We start from the raw sequence: 22632 nt of genomic DNA, 5'->3' as shown, positions 1-22632 counted from the left end.
AAATCACACATAATACATACGTATATAAACTATTCTTAGTACTTCTGAAATCGCTCCGTAGTACACAGAAAATCAGGAACTATGAAAATATTGTTCTAAAAATGTTTAAACCTCACACAAAACAAACAAGATTCAATAAACAAGAAGAATTGTTAGTAACAAAAGCTAAACTTCAATTATTTGGCTCAAGTGCTTTACACAACAAATGAAACTTTTTTTTCACCCTATATCATTAATCCAAAGTCCACAAACTTTACACCTAACCAAAATTATTACCTCTACCATTCACACAAATAACTGAATAATTCCCTATCTACAATCATCGACACAACAACCATGGATGTATAACGATAACAAACCCATCACCACAAATATGAGACCATTACAAACTGTGACTGTACACCACTGGCTGCATCATAGTTCCCTACATCATAATGGCCATCAAAGATCAATGACAATCATAAACAACAGTCACTCATGCATGAAGACAATGCTGACGCATCACTGAAGCTTCAGGCACACTGACATGTACACAGCTAATGGTCGTCATCTACCATTTTTAAAAGGTTGTCATATATACGTGTATCTAAATGGTTGTCATGCACATGTTTTTTTCAAATGGATGTCATGTCCACACACACTGCTCCCTCTCTCTCTTTGCCTTCATTATTATTTGTTTGTTTGACTGTGCAATGGTGGCCATTCTCGAAGCTGAAGCATTGAACAATACTGAAGCTGTGCTGCACATTCCAAATACAATGTGAATGAAATACATACATTTAAATAAATAAATAAATATACTGATATATAAATCAATAAATATACCAATAGATAAATGAATAAACATACCAATAAACATAAATTAATACATCTATCCCCATTGCTCTTGGGGAGGGAGGGGAGGGGGTCGGGCATTATTACGAAACTTCATCATCAGCTTCCTCACACATCGAACCGTTTCTGGACACACACACACACACACACACACACACACACACAGACACACACACACACACAGACAACAACAACAGACAGCAGCCCATCGACACAACACAACAGTAACAGGAAGTGACCACAACAAACGCTGCATGCTGATGAAACACACAACACTAGTTTCTCTCACAAGGGAGAGACAGGCGCTATGTTTGCAACAACACCCAGACGAGACGAACAGCATGCAACAGAAAACATTCAGAAGACACAAGACTGACAGAGAGAGAGAGAGAGAGAGAGAGAGAGAGAGAGATGAGCGAGGGGGAAGCAGGCAGGCAGGCAGGGGAGGCAAGCGAAGAAATAATAATAATAATAATAATAATAATGGTACTTATATAGCGCTGAATCTTGTGCACAGACAAATCTAAGCGCTTTCGCACCAGTCATTCTCATGCACGCATAACTCTAAAACTGGAGAAACTAAAGACAAGGAAGAGGCAGGGAAGGGAGGCTATTTTGGGAAGAGGTGGGTTTTAAGGCCAGACTTGAAAGAGCTGAGTGTGGAGACTTGACGAAGTGAAAGAGGAAGTGCATTCCAATTGCAAGGTCCAGAGACAGAGAAAGAACGGTGGCCAACAGTCGAGAGTTTGAATCTGGGTATGCGCAAGTGGAGTGGATCCGAAGCTGATCGTAGTGAGCGAGATGGAGTGTAGAGGTGAAGGCAGCCACAAAGACAGGAAAGGGCTGATTTGTGAATACATTTGTAGCATTGAGTGCTGATCTTGTACTTTATTCGGTGTGAGACAGGGAGCCAGTGGAGATGTTGCAAAAGAGGTGGCTCTGCTGCAGCAACAACAGTCAAAACCTTCATGCAGACCCAAAACATTAGGACCAAAGTGTTAAAGAGTCGGGGTGGGGGGGGTAGGGGAGGGGGGGGGGGAACAAGAGAAAGCAACATGTGTGGTCAAACAATCCTAACACTGGCCAAACAGGTCCCTGTTTTCAAACACACAGATGCAACACAGGAACGCAGGAAGTTTAATGCAAAGGCCACCTCCTGTCCACATGAGAACACGTACAAATAAAGATAATGATTTGAAAAAAAAAATGAAGGAAAAACCAGATTCAACAGAACTTAAACATAATTGCTCTGGAGAGAGAGAGGGAGAGAGGGAGAGAGAGAGAGAGTGTGTGTTTGGCAGTAACACATACATCAACCCCTGTCTAGCCGTGATGTAGCAGTAAAATAAGTACACCGACAACTGGTTCATTTTCAGCACTGTAGTTAAGTATGTCAACACCAGCTGATCCACAGCGGAGTGGGGAAAAGAAGTACACACACACCTGTGTTACTTCAGTGCAATAGTAACACAGGTGTATTAACACCTGTTGAAATCCAGCGCAACAGAAACAAGCATATTAACACCTGTTTTTTCACTCTAGTGCTACAGAAACAAGCATATTAACACCTGTTTTTTCACTCTAGTGCTACAGAAACAAGCATATTAACACCTGTTTTTTTCACTCTAGTGCTACAGAAACAAGCATATTAACACCTGTTTTTCCACTCTAGTGCTACAGAAACAAGCATATTAACACCTGTTTTTTCACTCTAGTGCTACAGAAACAAGCATATTAACACCTGTTTTTTCACTCTAGTGCTACAGAAACAAGCATATAAACACCTGTTTTTTCACTCTAGTGCTACAGAAACAAGCATATAAACACCTGTTTTTTCACTCCAGTGCTACAGAAACAAGCATATTAACACCTGTTTTTTCACTCTAGTGCTACAGAAAGAAGCATATTAACACCTGTTTTTTCACTCTAGTGCTACAGAAACAAGCATATTAACACCTGTTTTTTCACTCTAGTGCTACAGAAACAAGCATATTAACACCTGTTTTTTCACTCTAGTGCTACAGAAACAAGCATATTAACACCTGTTTTTCCACTCTAGTGCTACAGAAACAAGCATATTAACACCTGTTTTTTCACTCTAGTGCTACAGAAACAAGCATATTAACACCTGTTTTTTCACTCTAGTGCTACAGAAACAAGCATATTAACACCTGTTTTTTCACTCTAGTGCTACAGAAACAAGTATATCAACACCTGATGAACTTTAGTGCAGCATTAATAAATATATCAACCAACTGTCAAAAGTTCAAAGCAGCAGTGACTAAAGTATCAAAATTAACACTTGTTCAACTTCAGTGCAGCAGCAGTAAAAAAAAAAAAAAGAAAAGAAAAAAAAGAAGCATATGAACACCTGCTGAAAGTCAGTGCAGCAATAATAACAAGTACACAAACACCTGTTTAACTCCAGTGCAGCAGTTATCAAGTACATGAATAACCTGCCTAACGTCATGCAGCAGTAATAGGTGTGCAAACGCCTGTTTAACTTCAGTGTAGTAGTGGTAGTAGTAACAGGTGTGGAAATACTTTCAGTGCAGCAGTAAAAAAAAAAAAAAAAAAAAAAAAAAAAAAAAAAGTATCAACAATTGTACAGCTTCAACATATCTTGTGTGTGTGTGAGAGAGAGACGAAGGAGGGATGGTTACGGTGCAGGGAAGGGTGTGTGGGGGGTGGAGGGATGGTGATTGTGGTGATGGTGGTGGTACAAAGTGTCACCTGTGGGACCTGAAGCTTCTGCACAGGCAGGGGAGGGGGGCTCTCTCCCTGACCTCCGTGATACAGGGAGGAGCAGTAGGATTTCCACTGAACAGTGACACCACACACGCACGCACACACACACACAACACACACGCTTGCACGTTAACATTCAATGGAACACTGCACCAAACACACACACACACACACACACACACAGAGTGCAAATTACAACAACTTTACCAAAAGCAAGTTCTAAACTAAATCTCTGGCACACAAACCGCGCTAAAATATGCTGTAACGCAAAATACCCCTCCCCTCCCCCCCACCCCTCCTCCAACACACAAAGATCCTGCCAACACCGACCCACCAAACTACACCACCATATGATTCACACAAAGCACAATGCACCCTCCTGCCCCATGTATGTATGATAATCAGTCATGTCCAACTATGATCAGCAGAGGAGGCAACTGCTGTCCCAACTATCCGGACCAGAATATCATCATAGTGGAGACTGTCTTGCCCAGTTCACATCCCCGTTCTCCTGGCCAAGAGGGTTTTAGGACAGTCTGTGTTTGGGATGGTTCCCAAAGGCCAACTGGCCCCCAAGGCTGCAGCATTAAGAGCCAGTGCAATCTTGCCTCCTAGTCTGAGAGTCCTTCACAAAAGACTACGCTGTAAATGACTTCCCACTGCAGTGGAGAAACCACTGATCATACAGCTCTCTGCTGTTGGCCCAGCTGTAAGCTTATGTCTATCTGTGATATACGCTGAGCGTTCCATATATATATATATATATACACACAAAATACACATCCACATCCACATAACAACAGCACACAGCTACCAATCCACTCTGTATCAAATGCCCCCAATCATCCCCCCCAGGTGTACATGATGTCCCCACAACACACACACACACACAGACAGACCCAGGAACCAAGCAGCCAGGGACAGTGTGACACTAAAAAGAAGAGGGACTGGAAAAGCTGCATCAGACAGCAGACAGCAAGAAGGCAGGCACAGGCAGACAGGAAGGAAGGAAGGAAGGAAGGCAGGGAAAGTAAGCCATGGGGTAGGAAGCACGTCCACCACACTTACAAGCATCCACATGGCATGAAGTGAAAATAGTGAAGCTGTGCCGGAGGCAAGCTACACTACATTACACAGGTGGAACATGGAACAGGTAGGAACAAGGAACAGGAAGGAACATAGAACAGGTAGGAACATGGAACAGGTAAAACAAGGAAAAGGTAGGAACACGGAACAGGTGGGGGGGGGGGGGGGGGGGGGGGGGGGCACGGAACAGGTAGGAACATGAAGGAACAAGGAACAGGTAGGAACACGAAGGAACAGAGAACAGTAACCATCAACACATAGAACAACTTCCGTCATGTTGCTGTTTGAGAGAAGGCAAAAAAACAAACAACAACCAACAAAAAAAACAAAACAAAAAAAACACCTACACACAGTTGACTTAACACACAAATTTCTCTCTCTCCCTCCCCCCCCCCCCCCCATCCTCTCTCTCTCTCACACACACACACCCATACAGATACTGAAGCCAATTCCAAACACCACAGCATTCTGCTCCTCCATCCAGTCCATGTACAACTTCTTCCTGCTCTTCACAGCTGACAAGTTGTACACACACTCTAACTTTCATGCTGCTCAGTTAAAGATGGGGCAAATGGTTGAAGTGACTAATCAGAAATGAAAACAGATAGTGGGTGGGGGGATAAGAACAAATGCCCAGCCCCAAGTGGAAATAAAGGTGGGTGTGGGAAGTGGGGGTGGTGTGGGGTGGGGCTGATCTAATGAGAGGGACACATTTTTGAATTTTTATTTTCAACTTTTAAAAAAAACTTACTTTAATTCAATCCAAAACAAACAGGGCAGTAACAAAATCACTAGCCTAGTTTTGAAAAAAAAAGGCTGATTTTTTTTTTTTTTTTTTAATAGAAAAAAAAGGATATAAATCACAATTATAATAAACACACTGATACATATAAAGGGGAACTGTGGGAGGGCTGCAAGTACATCAACGTATGGAAACAAACAAACAAACAAAAATGATCAGAGCATTTCATGTACAAGTAGGGCTCCCATCACACAATGCTAACATACAGACTGCAGTTGCAACACAGCATTTCCAGCAGAAGATACAATGCCGGGCCTCAAGGATATGATATTACACGGTGAAAACAGCACATTTCATTAAAAAATTTTTTTTTACTTTTATTTCATTACATTTTCTGCACACAAACTTAATGTATGAATTGTGTAATAAATGGGTGTATGAAATGTCATCCAAAAAGAAGAACCCCCCCCCCCCCCCTACAATCAGTCAGTCAGCTTAGTGGAAGTAACATACTCCAAGAACAGTGACCTACACCATAGACCATGAGCTCTAGGACATTTTTTTAAAAGTAAAAACTCTTCCTGACTTCAATACTACAATGCAAAAACAGAAATGAAACAAAAAACAAACAAAAAAACAAAAACAAAGAAAAAAAACAACCAAAAATAACCCCACAAAAGTCTGTGATCTTGAGGAGGTCTGGCACAATGCAACCTCAGATGAGCAGATGGTCCTTTTAAATGTGTTATCTATTTATTGAAGACACAGACAGAGAAACAGACAGTCAGTGAGAAAAAAACAAAAAAAAACATACAGAAAGACTTTAAAAAAAGTGGAAAGATATATAGACTAATAGTAAGAGACAGACACCGAGAGAGAGGGAGGGAGGGAGAAGGGAGAGAGAGAGGGGGGAGGGAGAGAGAGAGAGAGAGGGAGGGAGAAGGGAGAGAGAGAGGGGGGAGGGAGAGGGAGAGAGAGAGAGAGAGAGAGAGAGAGAGAGAGAGAGAGAGGGAGGGAGGGAGAAGGGAGACAGAGAGGGAGGGAGGGAGAAGGAAGGGAGAGAGAGAGAGAGGGAGGGAGAAGGGAGAGAGGGGGGGGGGGGGGAGAGAGAGAGGGAGGGAGGGAGAAGGGGGAGAGAGAGATAGGCAGATAGGAAGGGAGGGAGGGGGGGTGAGAGACAGACAGACATTGAGACACACACACACACACACACACACAGATGGAGACAGACACAAAGACAGGGATAGAGAGACAGAGTTCCCCGAGACAGAAAATAATTCAACACATGTCATTTCAGCGTAAGACCAAGGCAAAAACATATCAGTGGTGCTGATAATCAAAGAACGAGACAGACAGACAGACAGACAGACCAAGAGAAACCAACAACAGAACACAAGGTAAATCATCAAAAACTCAAAACCTGACTCTGGACAAAGGCAAAGAGTTCCTTAAACAACTCCTCAACGCATTTCAACAAAACTCCCATCGTCACCCTCCATGCCAACAAGCTGTCCCCATGCTCTACAACACCAAGTCCATGCAGGTTTCGTGCAGCAACACTGACATCCACATGCATAGATATATATACACACACACACACATATATATGAAGAACCACAACAACTAGTACGATGAAGTAGCATCAACTCTTGCAGTCCATGCACGGCACAAACTAAACGATCATGCCATGCAAAGTGAAAGCGACCCTCACAAAGCATTCGGCAAAACATCCAACAGAATAATGAAGAGTGAGAACCCCCCCCCCCCCCCAACCAAACCACCTATCTGGGCTTGGTCCCTTCATTCCCCTCCCAGAAACAGACGTACTTGTGCACACATGTGTAGAATAGAATAGAATAGAATAGAATAGAATAGAATAGAATAGATTTTATTGTCATGAAACCGTAAGGTTTGTGTATGTGTGTGTGTGTGTGCGTAGGGGGGTGGAGGGTGGGAGAGGGAGACTGTGTGTGTGTGTGCGGGGGTGGGGGTAGGGGGGGTGAGTGGGAGACTCGCTCTCTGTGTGTGTGTGTGTGTGTGAGTGTGTGTGTGTGTGTGTAAGAGAGAGAGAGAGAGAGAGAGCAAGAGTAAGTGACAGAGAGGGGAGTGTGTGTGTGTGTGAGAAAGAGAGAGACAGTGTGTGTGTGTGAGTGAGTAAGTGAGACCAAGAGAGAGAGAGAGAGAGAGAGAGAGAGAGTCCCTGAACAGATGCATGTAGAGGCATGTGAGCATTCATGTACAAGTATGTATGTGCAAGTTCCTTTTTCAAGTTCTGCATTGGATTTTGTTCTGCCTACCCCACCCATCCACCTCCAAAAGCACACAGGCTTTCACTGTGTTTGTATGCAGGCATCTGACTCTGTGTGTGTGTGTGTGTGTGTGTGTGTGTGAAGAGGGAGGGTGGGAGTGGGGGAGAGAGACTGAGAAAAAGAGAGAAAGTGAGTGACAGAATGAGAGAGAGAGAGAGAGTGTGTGCATGTGTGTTTGTGTGTGTGTGTGTGTGTGTGAGAGAGAGAGAGAGAGAGAGAGAGAGAGAGAGAGAGAATGTACGTGTATGTGTGAGTGCATGTCCAAGTGTGCAAATGTGCATGCTTCAAAATCCCTTCCAAATAAAAACAACAACAACAACAACAAAAGACTCAAAATAAAACAAAATGCATTTTCTTTTCCTTTTTTTTTTCCTTCTTCTTTCCAACTAAAACATGCTGAGGCACAGAACAGGAGCCTTGTGAGGTTGGGGTTCGAACACAGTGACCATGCAAGTGCATCGACTCGCCGGACCACCACCAGCAGCACAGTGACAACACCACCACCAGCCGAGGACTGGAGGAACTCAGGACTCCACACAAACAAACAACAACAGGGTGGTGGCCCAACGAACCAACGACCAACAGAAAACACCAATGAAAAGTGAACTGCAGATAAGGAAGAGACAGAGACTTGAGAGAGAGAGAAAACAAAAAAAGCGAAAACAAAAGGAGTGTTTACCCGTTTTAATCTACGGCGGATCAACTTCCCACTGCCCTACAAACCACACAGGTTGCACAGGTGTTATAGACATCCATCCAGAAAAAAAAGAAAGAAAAAAAAAAGAAACAGGTATCGTACAACTCTACTGGCGACAGTGTAGTCACTACTAGTACACTCTATCACACATTAGCTTTTAGGCTACACTTTTCAAAATTCAAAATCAAGAAAACTTGTGGGAAGAAGATTAAGGAAAAGAAGAAAAAAAAAAAAAGGTTTCATACTACACTTTTCAAGAAAAATATTGTGGGAGAAAAAAAAAGAAAGAAAAAAAAAAAAAAAGGGAAGAAGATGAAAAAGAAATGTTGAATATGTGCAAGACTTTCTACACCTGGAAACTGAAACAATAAACTGTATCAATAATTATCTTTTTATGTTGAATATGTGCAAGACTTTCTACACCTGGAAACTGAAACAATAAACTTTATCAATAATTATCTTTTTAACAGAAAATTATTTCGACAAGCAAATTGCTGGCATAGTTATGCACCTCTCAGTGGTTTCACTTAGAAACTAGTCTGTGTGGATTTATTTATAAAAGAAGAACATTCAAATGTCTTTTCTTCTTCTTTTTCTTTAGTTGGATGAAGAAATGACAATCTCTTAACAAAATATGTAATGCATGGATGTTCACAAATATTCACACAAGAATTACTTGTTAAAATGATCATCTCTTCAAGAAAATATTCACACAAGAATTACTTGAAGGTTAAAGTCATACTCTGTTATCTCAAGAGACGACATTAATAACACTTCACCGAATTAAAACCATCAACTTTCTAAAGCATACCCAGCACGACACATATTCAGTGTCTCACAAAAATCAACCCCCCAACACAAAATTTGAAAAGAAAAAAAAAATGAACACAAGTGTAAACAAAACACCACCACACACAGTTAACTCAAACACGTATATCATGTGACTGAAAACAAAGTCCAAAGTAATGACTTAAGCAGATTTTCACAGGGCTATATTTTCATACCATAATCCTGCAGTTCTTCAGGGTATATGAACACCTAAGGCCCATCACTCCACACTTTCCACACTCTACCCTGGCACCAATCAACAACCATGGAAACCATCCAAGCATCGCTTCCGAGAATCAACTCCTTTAATCACACCAGTTCCAAAGTTACTGGTAAAATTTCTCACTAATTCTATAAGTTTCAAAATAACCAGCCAAGTTTCTCAATAACTGTTGACTAGTTTCAAAATAACCAGTCAAGATTCCTCAACAGCTAGATTCAAAATAACCATCAAGATTTCTCAATCACTCTACAACTAGATAAAAAATAAAAAACACCAGTCAGATCTCTCAACAACTCAACACTAAGGTTCAAAACGACCTGCCAGATTCCTCATCAACTAGTTTGAAAATAATTACCAGCCATATTTCTCAAACAAGGCTACAACAAGATTCAAAATAACCCGCCAGATTTCTCAACAACTCTACAAATAGATTTAAACTAACCGGCCATATTTCTCAACAGCTAGATTCAAACTAACAGGACATATTTCTCAACAGCTAGATTCAAACTAACCGGCCAAATTTCTAAACAAGGCTACAACGAGTTTCAAACTATCCAGCCATATTTCCCAACAACTAATTTCAAACAAACCAGCCACATTTCTCAACAACTAGTTTCAAACTAACCAGCCAAATTTCTTAAGAAGGCTACAACGAGTTTCAAAATAAACAGCCATATCTCTCAACAACTGGTTTCAAACAAATAGGCCATATTTCTCAAAAACTACTTTCAAACTAACCAGCCATATTTCTCAACAACTAGTTTAAAACTCACCAGCCATATTTCTCAACAACAAGTTTCAAACTAACCAGCCATATTTCTCAACAGCTAGATTCAAACAAACCGGACATATTTCTCAACAGCTAGATTCAAACTAACTGGCCACATTTCTCAACAAGGCTACAACTAGTTTCAAACTAACCACCCATGTTTCTCAACAAGGCTACAACTAGATTCAAACTAACTGGCCAGATTTCTCAATGACTTGTTTCAAAATAATCAGCCAGATTTCTCAACAACTAGCTTCAAAATAATCAGCCAGATTTCTCAACAACTAGTTTCAAAATAACCAGCCAAGATTCCTCAATAACTAGTTTCAAAGTAACTGGCCAGATTTCTCAACAGCTAGTTTCAAAATAACCGGCCAGAGATGCCAACCCAGAGCCCTCACTAAGCCTCGACACAGAACCCTCATTAAGGCTTGACAAAGAACCCTCACTAAGCCTCAACACAGAACCCTCACTAAGTCTCAACACAGAACCCTCACTAAGCCTCGACACAGAACCCTCACTAAGCCTCAACACAGAACCCTCGTTAAGCCTCGACATAGAACCCTCACTAAGCCTCGACACAGAACCCTCACTAAGCCTCAACACAGAACCCTCGTTAAGCCTTGACAGAGAGCCCTCACTAAGCCTCGACAAAGAACCCTTGTTAAGCCTCAACACAGAACCCTCACTAAGCCTCGACACAGAACCCTCACTAAGTCTCCACACAGAACCCTCACTAAGCCTCGACACAGAACCCTCGTTAAGCCTCAAACAGAACCCTCGTCAAGCCTCGACAGAGAACCCTCACTAAGCCTCGACACAGAACCCTCGTTAAGCCTCGACACAGAACCCTCACTAAGCCTCAACACAGAACCCTCACTAAGCCCCAACACAGAACCCTCGTTAAGCCTCAACACAGAACCCTCATTAAGCCTCGACACAGAGCCCTCACAAAGCCTCGACACACAGCCCTCACTAAGCCTCTACACAGAGCCCTAACCAAGCTGAGTGGTACAGACCACTCCCTCAGATGGGCGTGTCAGGACCAAAAAGGAGCCGAGTGGCCCATATCAGGGGCCTGCTGACCCTCCCCTTTAGCCCTTTCCTCCCAAACCCCCTCCCCCACGCCAGTCCCTGTGGCCAGTTAGCTGCTGACAGGGGTGCTGTTAGTGCTCTCCTACACCATGCCAACCAGAACGCCTCACCAAGCCGTCACTGTGGACCCTTGCAGTGTTATTGCACACACACACACACACAAATACACACACACACCACAGAACTCAAAGGAGTGGAATTCACTCACACACACACACACTGCTGTAACTAAATCACACACACAAATACACGCTGCAAAAGAAAAGAAAAAAATCCTTGTGTAAGTACGCCAAACAGAAACAGACAACAACAACAACAACAAAAAAAAAAAAAAAAAAAAAATGGTGGTAATTCCAATCAAAGGACAAAAACCAAAAAAAAACAACAAAGAAAAAACCAAAAAAAAAGGAAAAAATCAAACGAACAAAAACCAAACAAACCCAACACACACGACAAACATACAGTAACCAAAGAAGACACAGCAGGAGCATCAGTCCATCAGCAAACAACAACCAAACCAACCAGCCAGCAGTACCTCAGACGCCGCCCCTTCAGCCGACGCTGCAATGTGGGTGGGGACGCCGCCCCCTCCGCTCGAGCTCGACACCCCTACATAGGACGCGGACTGGGCCATCATCGGCCGCAGCTGTCTCCGTGAGGCTGCATCCGACTTGGACCGCATGACGCTGGCCGGCCCGCGGCCCCCTGCCTCGCCCGCCGAGCGATAGAACGACACGGGCACCGAGGCCTGCTTCACGTGCTTGGGTTCGACGATGCCCTTGCTGCTTTCGGAGGTTGGAAGGGGCCGGCGGCGGGGGGTGAGCGGGCTACAGAGAAGGCAGCGACAGGACAGACAGAACCAAGCCAGTGCCAGTAGTGGCTATATGTCGGGGTGGGGGGGAGTGGAACTACCATGGGTTAGTTATTTAACCTCTGGGAGAAACTAGAGGCGGGAGGTGGAGGGGGTGGGGGGGGGACGGGACTAACATGGGATGGGATGGGGAGTTGTGGGATGGGGGGTCACGTGTTGTGGGGTCATGGGGGTCACTGGTGGGGGAGTCATGGGTGGGGTCACTGGGGTGGGGGGGTTACGGAGGGGTGGGGGTGGGGTCATGGAGGAGGGTCAAGGGGAGTGGGTCACAGGGTGCTGGTGGGGAGTCATGGGGTGGGGTGAAGAACTGTGCTACAGGTAGGGACCCAGTAAGAAAGTGGTCATGAGTGGAAAGAGATATAAGAGAGAGACAGACAGCGACAGACAGACAGAGAGAGCTGACAATGCTAGGATCCCTCCCTACCCTCCCCCCAAAAAATCCTCACAACAAATATATTTCAAATATATTACACCTACCTTTAGTCAGTCATGATTTGTTTTCTGAGTGAAACGTACCGAGTATTTTCTTGTATGTTTCCGAAACCCTCCGAACTTATGGCATGAGACAGTTTCTGGAATGCAAGTCTTTTTGTCATATGGAAAATAGAGGCTTTCCAAAATACTCAAAAAACAGGGGTTGAATTTAAAACTTTCTGAGGTAATACAGAAGCTGTAAACCGTGAGAAAGTGGTTTCTTCTTCTTCTTCTGCGTTCACTTGTATGCACACGAGTGGGCTTTTACGTGTATGACCGTTTTTACCCCGCCATGTAGGCAGCCATACTCCGTTTTCAGGGGTGTGCATGCTGGGTATGTTCTTGTTCCCATAACCCACCGAACGCTGACATGGATTACAGGATCTTTAACATGCGTATTTGATCTTCTGTTTGCATATACACACGAATGGGGTTCAGGCACTAGCAGGTCTGCACATATGTTGACCTGGGAGATCGGAAAAATCTCCACCCTTTACCCACCAGGCGCCGTCACCATGATTCGAACCCGGGACCCTCAGATTGACAGTCCAACGCTTTAACCACTCGGCTATTGCGCCCGTCTGAAAGTGGTTCCAAATTCCAAAGCCTTCTGAGGCATGGGGAAGCGGCAAAAAGAGTGAGCATGGTAAGTATAGTTCTCATGTTCAAAGTTTTGGATCAACCTTCTCCAAGTCCCAACATGTGGGTAAATTCCTTCCCATTCAATGATGATGGGAAACAGTACCTTGTAATGTAATGGACTATACTTATTCCTGAATACAAGTGAAACAATCATGACAGGACAACAACAATAACCAATGCCATGTTTGGAGACAACAGCTAAAATCAAAAACAAAAACAAAAATAAAACGACAGAACTATCGCTGTTGTTGTGTTCTGTGGTTTAAGAAACACTGAAGCAAACCCAAAACAATGATGATCCCGCCCAGTAAAAAAAACACACTGGTACAACCAACACCAAAGTGTGTGATGGAACACCGAGGGTAGAGCTGTGACAAAGGTGAACCACCGATTCCGGTGCAACGACACAGGCATCACGAAACTGTGAAGCAAAAACAACTGTGACACAGTCCTGGAGCCGGACAGGAGTCTTCCATTTCAACGTCACCTCCTGCCAACCTCTTCATTAATGTGAACACATTGTTTTCCCACACTCCCTCCTTTCCCTCTGTACCACTCCACACTTCTTCACAAGTACCACAACACTGAAAGTATGATGCCGAACGTTTTGGTGACTGAAGACACGACATCAGCAAACTCCAACTCTGTAATCAGCAATGTCCAAGAATACTGGAAGTATCATGCTGAAAGTTTAGTGACTGGAGACAGTAATTCAGCAAATCCCAACTTTACCATCAGCAAACTCATTTCGTTAAAAAACTATACTATAAACTCATACTTCCTGAATCCTACACAGGACTCTGTCTTTCCATTTGCAGGCTCTTCCTCCTATGTTCACTCCTACAGTTGTGACTGGAGTTTCACAGGGAGGTGCTGAGGAATCACAACACCCTCAGCTGATGTGGTACTGACCTAAGTCAGCAATGACCTAAGGTGTCACTGACCTAAGTCAGCAATGACCTAAGGTGTCACTGACCTAAGTCAGCAATGACCTAAGGTGTCACTGACCTAAGTCAGCAATGACCTAAGGTGTCACTGACCTAAGTCAGCAATGACCTAAGGTGTCACTGACCTAAGTCAGCAGTAACTATGAGCTAAGGTGTCACTGACCTAAGTCAGCAGTAACTATGAGCTAAGGTGTCACTGACCCAAGCCAGCAGTAACTATGAGCTAAGGTGTCACTGACCCAAGCCAGCAGTAACTATGAGCTAAGGTGTCACTGACCCAAGCCAGCAGTAACTATGAGCTAAGGTGTCACTGACCCAAGCCAGCAGTAACTATGAGCTAGGGTGTCACTGACCTAAGTCAGCAATAACTCTGAGCTAGGGTGTCACTGACCCAAATCAGCAGTAATTATGAGCTAGGGTGTCACTGACCTAAGTCAGCAATGACCTAGGGTGTCACTGACCCAAACCAGCAGTAACTATGAGCTAGATTGTCACTGACCTAAATCAGCAATAACTCTGAACTAAGGTGTCACTCAGCAATAACTCTCAGCTAAGGTGTCACTGACATTAACCAGCAATAATGAGCTAAGATGTCACTGACCTAAGCCAGCAATAAGTATAAACTATAGTGTCACTGACTCAAAAGCCAGCAATAACTCTGAGGTGGGGTGACCAAAGTCAGCAATAACTGAAACACACCACTGAAAGAATAAGGCGTGTTCTGAAGCCAAAACCCACACTGGAAACATCTTCAAAACATATTTCAGACATCATCAGCATGTTGCACAAAACAGGCTGAGCCGTGAGTTTGTTTTCAAATCAAAACTAACTCTCATATCTGACACTGGTCCAAGTCAGGTGCTTCCCACTGGAGTTTGTTTTCAAATCAAAACTGACTCTTATATCTGACACTGGTCCAAGTGAGGTACTCCCACTGGAGTTTGTTTTCAAATCAAAACTAACTCTTATATCTGACACTGGTCCAAGTCAGGTGCTCACACTGGAGTTTGTCTTGTTTTCAAATCAAAACTAACTCTTATATCTGACACTGGTCCAATTCAGGTGCTCCCACTGGAGTTTGTTTTCAAATCAAAAACTCTTATATCTGACACTGGTCCAAGTCAGGTGCTTCCCACTGGAGTTTGTTTTCAAATCAAAACTAACTCTTATATCTGACACTGGTCCAAGTCAGGTGCTTCCCACTGGAGTTTGTTTTCAAATCAAAACTGACTCTTATATCTGACACTGGTCCAAGTCAGGTGCTCACACTGGAGTGAGTTTGTTTTCAAATCAAAAACTCTTATATCTGACACTGGTCCAATTCAGGTGTTCCCACTGGAGTTTTTGTTTTCAAATCAAAACTAACTCTTATATCTGACACTGGTCCAAGTCAGGTGCTTCCCACTGGAGTTTGTTTTCAAATCAAAACTGACTCTTATATCTGACACTGGTCCAAGTCAGGTGCTCACACTGGAGTTTGTTTTCAAATCAAAACTAACTCTTATACCTGACACTGGTCCAAGTCAGGTGCTCCCACTGGAGTGAGTTTGTTTTCAAATCAAAAACTCTCATATCTGACACTGGTCCAAGTTAGGTGCTCCCACTGGAGTTTGTTTTCAAATCAAAACTGACTCTTATATCTGACACTGGTCCAAGTCAGGTGCTTCCCACTGGAGTTTGTTTTCAAATCAAAACTGACTCTTATATCTGACACTGGTCCAAGTTAGGTGCCTCCCACTGAATGAACATGTCTTCAGACTCACAGTACACTTCACACACACAATCTGTAACGCACAGCACTGATCACAACCCAGCAGAGGGAAAACAGAAGAGAAATCGGTCAGAAAAAAAAAAAAAAAAATCACACATGGCTCCAGAGAAACTGCAGATCGATACAATCAAGCGTAAAGAGCATGTACTATGGTAGCAAGACAGCAGAAAGAGAGAAAGGATGTGAAACAGCAGGAAGAGAAAAGGGAAGTGAAATGGGTAGCACTGATATCAAAGGAAGTAGGAAGGACAGGGAGAGTGGCAAGAAGAAAACCATGAAGAATGAAACATGTAACACACTCATATTATCTTAGGAAAAACATCACCACACCATAGAGTTCCTAGCTTGTTGCATTGTGGAAAAAACACAATTTGATTACACAATTGTTCTGTTAACAGCAGATAAAGGAGAGGAGTTTAAAAAAAAAAAAAAAAAAAAAAAAAACCCACAAAAAACCCCCACAGTAATTGCTGACAACACACCAAACATAAACATTCCACCTCAAAGACAAGGAATCATCTGATTACATAAGTCTAGACTATAAAAAAAAAAGGGGGGGGGGGGGGGGCAAAGAAAACAGATATTATTTCCCACACCAGTTTTGCAAATAAGCACTACAGCAAGCTCCCATAATTCACTTCAACCCCCCCCCCTCCACTAAAAAAAAAAATCATCAGAGACAAGATGTCACTGAAGCTGAGCACCAGAAGATGGACAAGCCATGTACAAAACTAAAGAAGAAGATTTTACAGACAGAAAAAGTGAACAGCACTGTATACACTGCAGAACCTCACACACACACACAGAGGCTCTGTGCCTCCCCCACACCCCTCTAGTGCAGCAGGGCACAAGACAGAAGAAAAAGCAAAGCCCCCTTTCCCTGTGCCACGGTCCCGGCTCCACTCACTCACCCACGAGTTCAAAGAAGCGGAGTCTGTGTTACTGATCGTGTCGATGTCGGAGAATCGCTGAGATCCTTGGGAGGCACCGGGGGTCTGCCACACAACGCAACACAACAGTTTCAGTTTTCTCAAGGAGGCGTCACTGCATTCGGGACAAATCCATATACGCTACGCCACATCTGCTAAGCAGATGCCTGATCAACAGCATATCCCTTAGTCAGGCCCTGAGTGCATGCATGTTTGTGTACCTTTCAGAGTGGATTTCTTCAGCAGAATTTTTCCAGAGGACAATACACACCTTGCCATGGGATGACAACTGGAAGTGCATGACATTCATGTCTGTACAAACCACTGCCGTACTGAGAGTGGCGACGAATTGCCCAGCGGCGGCACAATGTTTTAGCAACCTTGTGGTTTCAGTGTCATGTTCATAATGAGGCAGTGACTGCACAAATAAATCTCCAAGTGGCTTAATAAAGTATTTTTGATTGATTTGATTTGAACCCATTCCTTCCATCACTGATAAACAAACAAGCGAAACCCTTCATGACACAAAACAAACAAACGACACCCTCCATGACAAACAATTTTTTTTTTAAAAGACACCCTCCATGACATACAAAATTGACACCCTCCATGACAAACATAAATTGACACCCTTCATGACAAACATAACAAACTGACACCCTCCATGACAAACTGACACCCTCCATGACAAACAAAACAAAACCCTCCATGACAAACATAATAAATTGACACCCTCCACGACAAACAAAACAAAATGACACCCTCCATGCCAAACATAACAACCCCCCCATGACAAACAAAATGACACCCTCCATAACAAACAAAACAACCCCCCCCCCCCCTGACAAACAAAATGACACCCTCCATGACAAACAAACAAAGCAACTCCCTCATTGACAAAAAACCAAAAACAATATCCTCATGACACACAAACAAAATGACACCCTCCTTGAGAAACAACACCCACCATGACAAATGACACTATACATGACAAACCACATGACAAACAACACCACCATGACAAATGACACCATCCATGACAAACCACATGACAAAAAGAACCTCCACTATGGCAAACAACACTATCTGTGACAGAAAAACCACATGACAAAAAGAACCTCCACGATGGCAAACGACACTATCCATGACAGACAAACTACATGACAAAAAGAACACCCACCATGGCAAACGACACTATCCATGACAGACACCACATGGCAAACAACACCCATTATGACAAATGACACCATCCATGACAAACCACATGACAAAAAGAACCTCCACGATGGCAAACAACACTATCTGTGACAGAAAAACCACATGACAAACAACACCCACCATGACAAATAACACCATCCATGACAAACCACATGACAAAAAGAACCTCAACGATGGCAAACACTATCTGTGACAGAAAAACCACAAGACAAACAACACCCACCATGACAAACGACACTATCCATGACAGACAAACCACATGACAAAAAGAACCCCCACGATGACAAACAACACTATCTGTGACAGACAAACCACAAGACAAACAACACCCACCATGACAAACGACACTATCCATGACAGACAAACCACAAGACAAAAAGAACACCCACAATGATAAACGACACTATCCATGACAGACAAACCACATGACAAACAACACCCACCATGACAAACAAACAACACCCTCTATGAAAACAAACAAACAACTCCCTCCATGACAAATAAAACAAATAACACCCTCCGTGACAAATAAAACAAATATCGCCCTCCATGACAAATAAAACAAACTACACCCTCTATGAGAAACAACAAACAACGCCCTCTATGAAAAACAAACAAACAAACAACGCCCTCTATGAAAAAACACACACACACACAACGCCCTCTATGAAAACAAACAACACCCTCTATGAAAACAAACAACACCCTCCATGACACAAACAACACCCTCTATGAAAACAAACAAACAACACCCTCCATGACACAAACAACACCCTCTATGAAAACAAACAAACAACGCCCTCTATGACACACAAACAACACCCTCTATGAAAACAAACAACACCTTCCATGACACAAACAACACCCTCTATGAAAACAAACAAACAACACCCTCTATGACACACAAACAACACCCTCTATGAAAACAAACAACACCCTCCATGACACAAACAACACCCTCTATGACACACAAACAACACCCTCCATGACACAAACAACACCCTCTATGAAAACAAACAAACAACACCCTCTATGACACACAAACAACACCCTCCATGACACAAACAACACCCTCTATGAAAACAAACAACACCCTCTATGACACACAAACAACACCCTCTATGACACAAACAACACCCTCTATGAAAACAAACAACACCCTCTATGACACACAAACAACACCCTCCATGACACAAACAACACCCTCCATGACACAAACAACACCCTCTATGAAAACAAACAACACCCTCTATGACACACAAACAACACCCTCCATGACACAAACAACACCCTCCATGACACAAACAACACCCTCTATGACACACAAACAACACCCTCCATGACACAAACAACACCCTCCATGACACAAACAACACCCTCTATGACACACAAACAACACCCTCCATGACACAAACAACACCCTCTATGAAAACAAACAAACAACACCCTCCATGACACAAACAACACCCTCTATGACACACAAACAACACCCTCTATGAAAACAAACAAACAACACCCTCTATGAAAAACAAACAACACCCTCTATGAACACAAACAACACCCTCTATGAAAACAAACAAACAACGCCCTCTATGACACACAAACAACACCCTCCATGACACAAACAACACCCTCTATGAAAACACACAAACAACACCCTCTATGAAAACAAACAAACAACACCCTCTATGAAAACAAACAAACAACACCCTCCATGACACAAACAACACACTATGAAAAACAAACACCACCCTCCATGACACAAACAACACTCTCTATGAAAACAAACAAACAACACCCTCTATGACACACAAACAACACCCTCCATGACACAAACAACATCCTCCATGACACAAACAACACCCTCCATGACACAAACAACACCCTCTATGAAAACACACAAACAACACCCTCTATGAAAACACACAAACAACACCCTCTATGACACACAAACACCACCCTCCATGACACAAACAACACCCTCTATAAAAACCAACAAATGACGCCCTCCAAACACCACCCACAGAAGGTTCGTCGCTTCCAGTCAGCTGCCTCAGTTGATTCTCTAGCGTTTTCAGCATTCTCTCTTTCTCCAGCAGTTGGGTGTGGAGCTTTTCAGAGGGCGCTTTCACATACTGTCGTTGGAGTTTCTGCAACAAAATATACATGTTATAAAAAAATTTTTTTTTTTTTTTTTTTTTTCATTTTCTCACACAATCTTATTCTGTTTCAACGTCAGTTTTACAAGGTGTCACTGCGTTCAGGCAAATCCATATAAGCTACACCACAACTGCCAGGCAGATGCCTGACAGCAGCCCTTGCATGCATTATGTTTGTGTACCCATCGGAGTGGATTTCTTTTGACAGAATTTTGCCAGAGGACAACACCTGTGCTGCCATGGGTTGGTTCTCCTTCAGCTCTGGAACTCAGTTTATCACCTCATCTCAACGACAAGACGCTCTGTTTGATTTTCCTGTCAAACTTGCATGAAAGGGTGAGACTGGAATTCGAACTCAAGACCCTCACAGACACACCGTATTGGCAGAGAAGTGTCTTCTTAACCATTCTGCCACCTTCCTTGTTATTTGAAACAGTTTAACTCTCTCCATACGAACGGCGAAAGAGATGACGTTAACAGCGTTTCATCCCAATTACCATCATCAAAATATTGCAAGCGGAAGGCTCTAAAACTAAAGACGTGAATGCTGACAAAGAATACCACAGTTCTGACGACGGAAGCTAAAGGTTGGGTCATTCAGACACCCACTGGACATCTGAGGGGTCTGTGTAGAGGAGAAGAGAGGACTGGCCGTACTGAGTGAGTTAACTGTGTGAATGCATGTGTGTCCAAACGACGTTGTAGTGAACTGAGAACAAATGAAGGAGAGGCGACAAATCTCACCTCAAACACAGACCATTTGTCAGAGATGAGTTTTTTTTGTTGTTGTTGTTTTTTTCTTAACTCACTCAGTAATAAATAAACTTATCATTATTCTCCGCACTCCCTGACAGCAGGGAAAATGATGACCATGACAGCAAACCTCCCGTCCTTCAGAGTGGAGAATAAGAGTGCATCACTGCCATTGTCGAACGACCCAGTGTGTGCAGTAAGCACAGCATGGAGGGCAATGCTCTTGTCACCTGGGGAGGGAGGAAGGGGTTGGGGGGGCAGGGAGCAGGACACTCACCTGGAAGTCTTCCTTGGCCTGCTCGTACATGGCCTGTGTCATGTGAACCTTCTGCAGCAGCAGTTCGCGGTCTTTGTCCGGCTGTCAACACACACAGCTTTCACATGTTAAAGAGCCCAAGAGAGGTACGGAAAGGCTAAGCCCATGTCCAGTTGTCAAACACGCACACACACACACACACACACACACAGCTTTCACATGATAAAAAAAAGCCCAAGAAAAGTACTGAAACATTCAGTTCCTGTCAGGTTATCACACACACACACACACACACACACACAGCTTTCACATGATAAAAAAAAGCCCAAGAAAAGTACTGAAACATTCAGTTCCTGTCAGGTTATCACAAACACACACACACACGTTAAAATGCCCAAGTACTGAAAGGCTCGGTTCTTGTCAGGCTGTCTCTCTCTCTCTCTCTCTCTCACAGAGAAATTTCACATGTTTTAGAGACCAAGAAGGCTGTCTTTTTTTGCTTGTGAGTTGCTTGTTTGTTGGTGTGTCCTCGTATTATTCGAAAGTTGTTTGTGCATATTTTCACTTATCATTCATGCTTGCACACTTGGTTTCTTTTTCACTTTTATTTTTTTGTGTGAATGTTCCACCAAAAATACTAACATTTGCCTCTGAACTTACATAACCACCATAACCAACTACCACCACCACAACACCATCACTATTCACGAACAATCAAATCACATAAGTTTTTATTTTTTTATTTTTTTTTTAAATCAAGTTTTTACTTTATTCGTTCCATAATGCATAAGCATAGAAAATTTCATGCAAATCAATCAATATTTGTAATATATGTATCTTTTCCAAAGTCAACGTGTGTATCAATAAGTGAATTAATTTTTTTTTTTTTTTAAATTGGCATGCAATGAATGTGGTTTCCACTGTCAGTAACAATATTCATTCAATGTCAGTAAACATGTAACAATTTGAATGTTCAACAAAGAAAACCTATCTTCATGACTGGTTCTTAAAAAAAAAAGAAAAAAAAAGAAAAAAGAAAAAAGAAGCTAGGAATGCCAATTGTTAATTTTTGATAATATGACAACTGTTCAAGACAGAACTTAGTAAGTTCATTTTTAGATTTTTTTAAAAATCTTTTTTTCTTTTTTCTTTATTTTGTTAATGATTGGCTCTTCTTAATGGCACATGTTTTTCTTTTTCAACAAACAAATACATGTTATTTATACCTGTACATGCTTTTTTGACTCACTTGTGTAAACAAAGTGAGTCTATGTTTTAACC

At 42.7% G+C, this 22632-nt stretch overlaps 1 protein-coding gene across 7 annotated transcripts in view; it reads right to left on the bottom strand.

Annotated features, from left to right (window-relative positions):
• Positions 1-22632, bottom strand: part of LOC143277468 (rho guanine nucleotide exchange factor 11-like) — a 266699-nt gene that overhangs the window by 103122 nt on the left and 140945 nt on the right. For all 7 annotated transcript variants that reach the window (XM_076582306.1, XM_076582307.1, XM_076582303.1 and 4 more), the window contains 3 exons: positions 21373-21453; positions 20208-20333; positions 16948-17031 (listed from right to left, as the gene is read on the bottom strand). In XM_076582306.1, coding sequence (XP_076438421.1) covers positions 16948-17031; positions 20208-20333; positions 21373-21453 — 291 coding nt within the window. The remainder of the gene's footprint in view (positions 1-16947; positions 17032-20207; positions 20334-21372; positions 21454-22632) is intronic.

The sequence above is a fragment of the Babylonia areolata genome, chromosome 34, assembly GCF_041734735.1.
Source record: "Babylonia areolata isolate BAREFJ2019XMU chromosome 34, ASM4173473v1, whole genome shotgun sequence".
Lineage (NCBI taxonomy): Eukaryota > Metazoa > Mollusca > Gastropoda > Neogastropoda > Buccinidae > Babylonia > Babylonia areolata.
Note: the sequence above shows the minus strand (reverse complement) of the source record. Positions and strands in the feature narration are given on the sequence as shown.